The 11271-nt window shown below is 43.3% G+C and overlaps 1 protein-coding gene across 1 annotated transcript; it reads left to right on the forward strand.

The window, feature by feature from the left end:
- The first annotated feature begins 341 nt into the window (after positions 1-341).
- Positions 342-1787, forward strand: LOC140626276 (GTP-binding nuclear protein Ran-like). The gene has a single exon (XM_072813968.1). It carries the CDS (start codon positions 865-867, stop codon positions 1417-1419), a length of 555 nt encoding a protein of 184 aa, XP_072670069.1. The 5' UTR covers positions 342-864; the 3' UTR covers positions 1420-1787.
- Positions 1788-11271: the final 9484 nt, after the last annotated feature.

Below are 11271 nucleotides of genomic sequence, written 5' to 3' on the forward strand. Positions count from 1 at the left end.
CCAGAAGTAAAGGACCCTTTCAAAGCTATGGAGAAACATTTAGCCAGACTTAAGTGAATCGGGCAGAGCCTTTAGTTATTACTATTATTTGGTGATTCTCTTTGCTGTTTTGACCAGCAAATATGCTATTCAGATTTTCTTAGAGCAATGGTGCTCTCAAAGTGTAGCCCCCTGGGCAGGCATCACCAGGGAATGAATTTCCAGATGTGAATTCCTCCCCACTGACTCCCAACCCTCTTAAGTCAAAAACTCTGGGGGGTGGGGGGGGGGGGGGGATACCTAGCAATTGGGTTTTACATGCTCTCCAGGTGATTCTGATGCACTCTAAGGTATGCAATCCACTGTTGAGAGGAGCGGAGTTCACTAGGGCCAGGCTTCCCAGGCAATTGCAGCTCCCAGAGAGTTCACACCCAGCAAATGCACACCTTCTATTAGCCTTGCTCCCTGACTTCGCCTTAGCATTACCACCCCTCTCCCCAAAATATTATTTTACTGACTTCAAGCTTTATAAAATTTGCAATTTAAAGTTTTCCTCTGAGTGTGAATGTTATATTAGCATAGATTTCTCATAGAATGCAAAAGTCGCTAGTCAAATACATTTCAAAGCTGAAAACCCCTTGTTCCTGTCATCCCGTTAGTGAATTTATTTTACCCTACTACAAGCAATCCTATATGAACCTCATCAGCATTTTTTAAACAAAACGGTTACTTGTTTGAAAATGATTGTATGGAGTCAGACGGGCCGGAGACGCTTCTGGAAGCACCAGCGCTGTGGCTGCCCAGGGAGAACCCCAAGTCCAGTTCAAGCTGGTGCTGGTTGGCGACGGCGGCACCGGCAAGACCACGTTCGTGACACGTCACCTGATGGGTGAATTCGAGAAGTATGTAGCCACTCTGGGCGTGGAGGTCCACCCCCTCGTGTTCCACGCCAACAGGGGCCCCATCAAGTTCCACGTGTGGGACACTGCCGGCCAGGAGAAGTTCAGCGGGCTCTGGGACGGCTACTACATCCAAGCCCAGTGTGCCATTATGATGTTTGATGTAACGTCAAGGGTTACTTACAAGAATGTGCCTAACTGGCATAGAGATCTGGTACGAGTGTGTGAGAACGTCTCCATTGTGCTGTGTGGCAATAAAGTGCATATTAAGGACAGGAAAGTTAAGGCAAAATCTATTGTCTTCCACCGAAAGAAGAACCTTCAGTACTATGACATTTCTGCCAAAAGTAACTACAATTTTGAGAAGCCGTTCCTGTGGCTTGCTAGAAAACTAATTGGAAACCCTAACCTGGAGTTTGTCGCCATGCCTGCTCTTGCCCCCCCAGAGGTGGTCATGGATCCAGCTCTGGCAGCACAGTACCAGCACGATCTAGAGGTTGCTCAGACGACCGCGCTCCCGGATGGGGATGATGACCTGTGAGAAGTGCAGCTGGAGGCCAGCGTCAGAAGTCTAGTTTTACAGGCAACTGCCCTGTGATGTCAGCGGTGCAGCGTGTTTGCCACTTTTATTATATAGCTGAGCAGAACATGTGCTTAATCTTTGGGATGCTGAAGGAGATGAATGGGCTTCGGAGTGAATGTGGCAGTTTAATCAGTACCTTCATTTTTTTGGACCTGCATACTTAGCTGTTTTGGAACACAGTTGTTTCCTTCCTGAGTTTCAGATAATGAGACTGCTACAGTCCCATCACAATATCCAGTGGTGAAATCTCGTTTGTCACTGTCATTCCCATTCCTTTTCGTTTAGAATCAGAATAAAGTTGTATTTTAAATATCTAAAAAAAAAAATGATGGTATGGAGGGGAGGGGAGGTGGAAGAGGAAAGAATATATATATATATATATAAATACACCCTCATGGACCTTCCCTGTGACAATTTCCCCAACCCCCCAGCCAGAATAAATTCTTCCAAATCTAGCTCCTACTGCATGGGCGAATATGAAATAAAATGTTATTACTCAATGTTGGCAATAATATGATGAAAGAAACACTTCTGTACACTTCTCGGAGATGTAAATTGGAGTAAGTTTTCGGGAAAGCCACTGGGCAATAGAACCCATGACCCAGTAAGTCTTCTTGTTAGTATCTAACCTGAAGAAAATTTTAGGAAAATAATGGTCAATTTTTTAGGGGATCTGTCTAACCCACCGACTGACTATCCTTTTGATAACTGGCTCCCATGTGTACTGGTAATACAGCACAAAGGTTGAGGGCAGATTTTGGAGCTCACAACCTAGGTTTGAAACCTGACTCTGAGGAAGACATAGACATGGCCAACATGCATATGAGAAAATGTTCTGCATCACTTGCCATCAGGGAAATACAAATCAAAACTACAATGAGATCCCACCTCACACCAGTGAGAATGGGGAAAATTAACAAGGCAGGAAACAACAAATGTTGGAGAGGATGCGGAGAAAAGGGAACCCTCTTACACTGTTGGTGGGAATGTGAACTGGTGCAGCCACTCTGGAAAACTGTGTGGAGGTTCCTCAAACTGTTAAAAATATACCTGCCCTACGACCCAGCAATTGCACTGTTGGGGATTTACCCCAAAGATACAAATGCAATGAAACGCCGGGACACCTGCACCCCGATGTTTATAGCAGCAATGGCCACGATAGCCAAACTGTGGAAGGAGCCTCGGTGTCCAACGAAAGATGAATGGATAAAGAAGATGTGGTTTATGTATACAATGGAATATTACTCAGCTATTAGAAATGACAAATACCCACCATTTGCTTCAACGTGGATGGAACTGGAGGGTATTATGCTGAGTGAAGTAAGTCAGTCGGAGAAGGACAAACATTATATGTTCTCATTCATTTGGGTAATATAAATAATAGTGAAAGGGAATATAAGGGAAGGGAGAAGAAATGTGTGGGAAATATCAGAAAGGGAGACAGAACGTAAAGACTGCTAACTCTGGGAAACGAACTAGGGGTGGTAGAAGGGGAGGAGGGCGGGGGGTGGGAGTGAATGGGTGACGGGCACTGGGTGTTATTCTGTATGTTAGTAAATTGAACACCAATAAAAAATAAATTAAAAAAAAAAAAGGAAAAAAAAAAAAAAGAAACCTGACTCTGAGACAAGACACCTGTGTGACACGGGATAAGCAACTTAAATTTTCTGAGCTACAACAGCAGCATCCAATTAAAAAATGATATAAGTACTATCTCTCCCACGTGTTGGTTGTATGAGATGCCCCATTGTAAGCACTTGGCAGTGCCTGACACCCAGTTCACTCTCAGGAATTGTAAACTAGTATTGCTTTATGATTTTATGTCTCTCTTCTATAGCTGACTGGCCGTAACATAAGCTGGATCTATCAGATTCTTCTCCTGGGAATTTGGCATTGTGACTCAGAGCCAGCTAGTCAGTCTATTTGTTGCTGGGAGCAGAGCATAAACCATATTCTTCCATGTGGACGAAGAACCTGTGAAGCCTCTTCAAAGAGGTTTACAACACAGCAGCAAAAGCAAGAAATAGTGTGAGTCCTGAGGGCTTCCCAAGCTTCAGTTCTGCTCTATCCTGGCAGCCTGGCTTTATTCTTGTCCTTGATTTCAGGAAACAGTTCCTTCTAATACCTAGAAGAGCATGATGATTATTGCCTCTCTGTCCCTCAGGTCGAGTCGTTGCTGTCTTCTGTCCTGCTCTGTGCCTTGGGGACTGAGAGTGGGATTATCACCACCCACGGCCCCTTCCCCTTTTAACCACACCCCATGACCTTGTGTTTTCATTTTTGAGTTCTTTTTTAATTGCTTCAATCCTATTATGTTCTTCTATAACACAAAGCATATGCATGGGATTTGCTTTTATTCCCTGAGTTATAGTTTTCTTTTAGACTAGGTTCTTTGTCTTTTCCTGTTATGCCTTTTCCCCCTCTGCAGAGCGTTTCACAGCTTCCATGTGGTTTTCCTTTTCATCTCATGGTTATCATGAGACACTTGTCCAGAATTTCTATTTGATCCACTATAGTGTGAGTGAGTGAGTTCCCTTTAAGTTCTTTTCCACTGAGGCCTATTTATATCTCTCTAAACTACAAATAAAGCCTGGGTATCCCAGGTCCTAGCCAGTTGTTTTTGTTTTCCTTTTGGTGGGTCTAGCAAGCTTGAGTGGAAGAGGTAAAAGAGAATGAAAGAGAGCTCAGCGGAGGAAGTAAGCAGCTGTTATTAGAAGACTTGGATTCTTAGAGTTTCCTGATTTTGACAGATGCCCGTCCTAAACCAGGGCCCATGACACCGACATAACAGTGTATCCCAAGGCCCTGGGAGCTGTGCTGGGTATTCAGACTGGGCTCTGATGGAGAAGCCCTGGAGCCTTTCCTTCTCCAGGGAGGGTCATCATCAGTTGCTCACTTCTCATTTAGCTTTTATACTACCCTCAACCCAGTCAAAAGAGGGGAAAAATAGGGGCAGGGAGTTCTTTGTTTCATTTCTTTCCAGTTTGAGGATGGTTAATGGAAATAACAGAGATTGTTTGGACTCTGTGGCAGAGACTGTTATGGTCACCAAAAGCTTTCTGTCTTCTGGTGGGCACACAGAAAGACTGTCTTTCCCAACCTCCCTGGTGGTTAAGGATGTCTGGCCAGGTGAAGTTAGCTACTTCTAAGCTGATTCCATAAAAATTTGTCATTTCTGATTCTCTACCCTACTTCCTCTTAGTGAGAGGACTTTGAGGATCTATAAGAGGAAGAATCCATAGATGGAAAGAACCTTTGTAGCTACCTCACAAGAATAACCATTTGGGTACATGATGAGTGAAAAAGGAAGTTGCACAAGCATGTAAAACACTGAGCTTTAAGCATTGCATGTTTCAACTATTAGCTTACCCTGAAGAATACATTCACCAGTATTGTTTCTTGAATTTCGTAGCTGTGGTTCAGTGACCTGTCATGTCACATTACAATATTTTAATTCTTTTCTCAGCTGCCACTTGACAAATGTAGGGCATTCAATTATTCCCTTTGCCTGTTTTGTTCTACTAGTGATCTGCTTCTTGTTTACTTGCTAGTTTTTACTAGTTTTCATTCATTTCATTAGGGATATTCTGTAAAGCCATGCCATGCAGTCATTGTTATCCAGAAGTAACACAGCATATATTTTTTCAATCTGTTATAACCGTTTTTCCATTCTATCTTGCAATGTATGTAGGTAATTACAAACATGTTTCTTTTCCAGACTGTAAGTTTCTTGAACTCAAGAATGATGACCTAGTTTTCTTTTTTTTTAATAAAATAATTTTTATTGGTGTTCAATTTACCAACATACAGAATAACACCCAGTGCTCATCCCGTCAAGTGTCCCCCTCAGTGCCCGTCACCCACTCACCCCCACCTCCCGCCCTCCTCCCCTTCCACCACCCCTACTTCGTTTCCCACAGTTAGGAGTCTTTATGTTCTGTCTCCCTTTCTGATATTTCCCACACATTTCTTCTCCCTTCCCCTATATTCCCTTTCACTATTATTTATATTCCCCAAATGAATGAGAACATACACTGTTTGTCCTTCTCCGATTGACTTACTTCACTCAGCATAATACCCTCCAGTTCCATCCACATTGGAGCAAATGGTGGGTATTTGTCTTTCCTAATGTCTGAGTAATATTCCATTGTATACATAAACCACATCTTCTTTATCCATTCATCTTTCGATGGACACCGAGGCTCCTTCCACAGCTTGGCTATTGTGGACATTGCTGCTAGAAACATCGGGGTGCAGGTGTCCCAGCGTTTCATTGCATCTGAATCTTTGGGGTAAATCCCCAACAGTGCAATGCTGGGTCATAGGACAGGTCTATTTTTAACTCTTTGAGAAACCTCCACACAGTTTTCCAGAGTGGCTGCACCAGTTCACATTCCCACCAACAGTGTAAGAGGGTTCCCTTTTCTCCGCATCCTCTCCAACATTTTTGGTTTCCTGCCTTGTTAATTTTCCCCATTCTCACAGGTGTGAGGTGGTTTCTCATTGTGGTTTTGATTTGTATTTCCCTGATGGCAAGTGATGCAGAGCATTTTCTCATGTGCATGTTGGCCATGTCTATGTCTTCCTCTGTGAGATTTCTGTTCATGTCTTTTGCCCATTTCATGATTGGATTGTTTGTTTCTTTGGTGTTGAGTTTAAGAAGTTCTTTATAGATCTTGGAAACTAGCCTTTTATCTGATACGTCATTTGCAAATATCTTCTCCCATTCTGTAGGTTGTCTTTTAGTTTTGTTGACTGTATCCTTTGCTGTGCAAAAGCTTCTTATCTTGATGAAGTCCCAATAGTTCATTTTTGCTTTTGTTTCTTTTGCCTTTGTGGATGTATCTTGCAGGAAGTTACTGTGGCCAAGTTCAAAAAGGGTGTTGCCTATGTTCTCCTCTAGGATTTTGATGGAATCTTGTCTCACATTTAGATCTTTCATCCATTTGAATTTATCTTTGTGTATGGTGCAAGAGAGTGGTCTAGTTTCATTCTTCTGCATGTGGATGTCCAATTTTCCCAGCACCATTTATTGAAGAGACTGTCTTTCTTCCAATGGATAGTCTTTCCTCCTTTGTCGAATATTAGTTGGCCATAAAGTTTAGGGTCCACTTCTGGGTTCTCTATTCTGTTCCATTGATCTATGTGTCTGTTTTTGTGCCAGTACCACACTGTCTTGATGACCACAGCTTTGTAGTACAACCTGAAATCTGGCATTGTGATGCCCCAGCTATGGTTTTCTTTTTTAAAATTCCCCTGGCTATTCGGGGTCTTTTCTGATTCCACACAAATCTTAAAATAATTTGTTCTAACTCTCTGAAGAAAGTCCATGGAATTTTGATAGGGATTGCATTAAACGTGTATATTGCCCTGGGTAACATTGACATTTTCAGAATATTAGTTCTGCCAATCCATGAGCATGGAATATTTTTCCATCTCTTTGTGTCTTCCTCAATTTCTTTCAGAAGTGTTCTATAGTTTTTAGGGTATAGATCCTTTACCTCTTTGGTGAGGTTTATTCCTAGGTATCTTATGCTTTTGGGTGCAATTGTAAATGGGATTGACTCCTTAATTTCTCTTTCTTCAGTCTCATTGTTAGTGTATAGAAATGCCACTGAGTTCTGGGCATTGATTTTGTATCCTGCCACGCTACCAAATTGCTGTATGAGTTCTAGCAATCTTGAGGTGGAGGCTTTTGGGTTTTCTACGTAGAGTATCATGTCATCGGCGAAGAGGGAGAGTTTGACTTCTTCTTTGCCAATTTGAATGCCTTTAATGTCTTTTTGTTGTCTGATTGCTGAGGCTAGGACTTCCAGTACTATGTTGAATAGCAGTGGTGAGAGTGGACATCCCTGTCTTGTTCCTGATCTTAGGGGAAAGGCTCCCAGTGCTTCCCCATTGAGAATGATATTTACTGTGGGCTTTTCGTAGATGGCTTTTAACATGTCAAGGAAAGTTCCCTCTATCCCTACACTCTGAAGAGTTTTGATCAGGAATGGATGCTGTATTTTGTCAAATGCTTTCTCTGCATCTAATGAGAGGATCATATGGTTCTTGGTTTTTCTCTTGCTGATATGATGAATCACATTGATTGTTTTACGAGTGTTGAACCAGCCTTGTGTCCCGGGGATAAATCCTACTTGGTCATGGTGAATAATTTTCTTAATGTATTTTTGGATCCTATTGGCTAGTATCTTGTTGAGAATTTTTGCAACAATGTTCATCAGGGATATTGGTCTGTAATTCTCTTTTTGGTGGGGTCTTTGTCTGGTTTTGGAATTAGGGTGATGCTGACCTCATAGAACGAATTTGGAAGTACTCCATCTCTTTCTATCTTTCCAAACAGCTTTAGTAGAATAGGTATGATTTCTTCTTTAAACGTTTGATAGAATTCCCCTGGGAAGCCATCTGGCCCTGGACTCTTGTGTCTTGGGAGGTTTTTGATGACTGCTTCAATTTCCTCACCGGGTTATTGGCCTGTTCAGGTTTTCTACTTCTTCCTGTTCCAGTTTTGGTAGTTTGTGGCTTTCCAGGAATGCGTCCATTTCTTCTATATTGCCTAATTTTTTGGCGTATAGCTGCTCATAATATGTTTTTAAAATCGTTTGTATTTCCTTGGTGTTGGTAGTGATCTCTCCTTTCCCATTCATGATTTTATTAATTTGAGTCTCCTCTCTCTTCTTTTTAATAAGGTTGGCTAATGGTTTATGTATCTTATTAATTCTTTCAAAGAACAAACTCCTGGTTCTGTTGATCTGTTCCACAGTTCTTCTGGTCTCGATTTGGTTGAGTTCTGCTCGAATTTTAATTAATTCTCTTCTTCTGCTGGGCGTGGGGTCAATCTGCTGTTTTATCTCTAGCTCCTTTATGTGTAAGGTTAGCTTTTGTATTTGAGTTCTTTTCAGTTTTTGAATGGATGCTTGTATTGCGATGTATTTTCCCCTTAGGACTGCTTTTGCTGCATCCCAAAGATTTTGAAGGGTTAGTATCTTCATTCTCATTAGTTTCCATGAATCTTTTTAATTCTTCTTTAATTTCCTGGTTGACCCTTTCATCTTTTAGCAGGATGGTCCTTAACCTCCACGTGTTCGACGTCCTTCCAAACTTCTTGTTGTGATTTAGTTCTAATTTCAAGGCATTATGGTCTGAGAATATGCAGGGGACGATCCCAATCTTTTGGTATAGGTTCAGACCCAATTTGTGACCCAGCATGTGGTCTATTCTGGAGAAAGTTCCATGTGCACTTGAGAAGAATGTGTATTCAGTTGAGTTTGGATGTAAAGTTCTGTAGATATCTGTGAAATCCATCTGTTCCAGTGTATCATTTAAAGCTCTCGTTTCTTTGGAGATGTTGTGCTAAGAAGACCTATCGAGGGTAGAAAGAGCTAGATTGAAGTCACCAAGTATAAGTGTATTATTATCTAAGTATTTCTTCACGTTGGTTATTAATTGGTTTAAATATTTGGCAGCTCCCACATTCGGGGCATATATATTCAGGATTGTTAAGTCCTCTTGTTGGATAGATCCTTTAAGTATGAGATAGTGTCCCTCTTCATCTCTCACTACAGTCTTCGGGGTAAATTTTAGTTTATCTGATATAAGGATGGCTACCCCTGCTTTCTTTTGAGGACCATTCGAATGGTAAATGGTTCTCCAACCTTTTATTTTCAGGTTGTAGGTGTCCTTCTGTCTAAAATTAGTCTCTTGTAGACAGCAAATAGATGGGTCCTGCTTTTTTATCCAGTCTGAAACCCTGCGCCTTTTGATGGGGTCATTAAGCCTGTTCACGTTCAGAGTTACTATTGAAAGGTATGAGTTTAGTGTCATCATGATATCTATTCAGTCCTTGTTTTTGTGGAATGTTGCACTGGACTTCTTCTTAAAGGGGAATTTTAAGAGTCCCCCTTAAAATTTCTTGCAGAGCTGGTTTGGAGGTCACATATTCTTTCAGTTCCTGCCTGTCTTGGAAGCTCTTTATCTCTCCTTCCATTTTGAATGAGAGCCTTGCTGGATAAAGTATTCGTGGTTGTATGTCTTCTCATTTAGGACCCTGAATATATCCTGCCAGCCCTTTCTGGCCTGCCAGGTCTCTGTGGAGAGGTCTGCTGTTACCCTAATATTCTTCCCCATAAAAGTCAGGGATTTCTTGTCTCTTGCTGCTTTAAGGATCTTCTCTTTGTCTTTGGAATTTGCAAGTTTAACTATTAAATGTCGAGGTGTTGAACGGTTTTTATTGATTTTAGGGGGAGATCTCTCTATTTCCTGGATCTGAATGCCTGTTTCCCTTCCCAGATTAGGAAAGTTTTCAGCTAGGATTTGTTCAAATACATATTCTGGCCCTCTGTCTCTTTCGGCGCCCTAGGGAACCCCAATTAAACATAGGTTTTTCTTCCTCAGGCTATCGTTTATTTCCCTTAATCTATCTTCATGGGCTTTTAATTGTCTGTCTCTTTTTTCCTCAGTTTCCCTCTTTGCCGTCAACTTGTCTTCTATGTCAGTCACCCGTTCTTCCACCTCCTTAACCCTGGTCATTAGGACTTCTAGTTTGGATTGCATCTCATTCAATTGATTTTTAATTTCTGCCTGATTAGATCTAAATTCTGCAGTCATGAAGTCTCTTGAGTCCTTTATGCTTTTTTCTAGAGCCACCAGCAGCTGTATAATAGTGCTTCTGAATTGGCTTTCTGACATTGAATTGTGATCCAGATTTTGTAATTCTGTGGGAGAGAGGACTGTTTCTGATTCTTTCTTTTGAGGTGAGGTTTTCCTTCTCGTCATTTTGCTCAGTGCAGAGTGGCCAAAAACAAGTTGTATTGGGAAAAGGAGAAAAAGAGAGAGAGAGTAGGAAAGAAAAGAGAAAAAGAAAAAAGAAAAAAGGAAGAAAAAAAGGAAAAAAGAGAGGAGAAAGAGAAAGAAAGGTGAAAAAAAGGGTGGCGGAAGCAATCAAAAATCAAAAAGAAAAAAAAAAAAACCACGGGGGAGTATCTTCTGATTCTGTATACTTTAAATCCCTTGACTTCCCCTGGAACTGGTCCGTCTAGCTGGTCTTCTGGGGGAGGGGCCTGTTGTGCTGATTTTCAGGTGTTAGCACTTGGGGGAGCTGCCCTGCCCCTGCCTGGTGCAGGGCTCAGTGGGGGTTGTTTACCCCGTGAGGCCGCAGGAGGAACAACCCCAGTGGCTCTGGAGCCCTGGAGTCAGCCCCCGCAGGAACTACTCCGTCTGCAGGGCCTGGAGGCTCCGGGGCGGGGCCGCTGATCTGCTCAGCTGGGGCAGGAGCGTCCTTGCTGTCCTGGGCCCTCCCGGCCTCTGCCTGTCCCGGGGGGAGGCCGGATCCTGGGCTGTGTCCCGGCGCCCTGTGCTCCGGGGCCTGCGCTGTTGGATTCGCGCTCCTGCCCCGCAGCCCCCTCCGCGGAGCCGCCGCCCGAGCCCCCCCGAGCTGCTCCGGGTCCCGCCGTGCGCGCTGCAGCCCTTAGGGAGCTCGGCGCACTCTCCCGGGGCGCAGGTGTCTGTTAGTGTCCCCGGGAGCCCGAGGGCATCCCCGCCCTCCCGGGGTCCTGCTCGAACTCCCTGCGAGCCCCTTTCCCCCGGGAAGGTTGGCGCAGCTCCTGCTTCTCCGGGGCGGGGCTCTCCTGTCCTGGGGACACTCGCCCCGGCCTCAGCCCGGCTCCTCGCGGGCCCCTCCCCCTTGGAGGCCTTTTGTTTCTTTATGTCTTTTTCCCCGTCTTCCTACCTTGATAGAAGCGCGAACTCTTCTCACTGTAGCATTCCAGCTGGTCTCTCTTTAAATCTCAGGCCGAATTCGTAGATTTT

Source organism: Canis lupus, chromosome 37, assembly GCF_048164855.1.
Source record: "Canis lupus baileyi chromosome 37, mCanLup2.hap1, whole genome shotgun sequence".
Taxonomy (NCBI): domain Eukaryota; kingdom Metazoa; phylum Chordata; class Mammalia; order Carnivora; family Canidae; genus Canis; species Canis lupus.

Coding starts and splice junctions, on each gene's coding strand:
- LOC140626276 (XM_072813968.1), top strand. CDS start 865: ATGGGTGAATTCGAGAAGTATGTAGCCACTCTGGGCGTGGAGGTCCAC.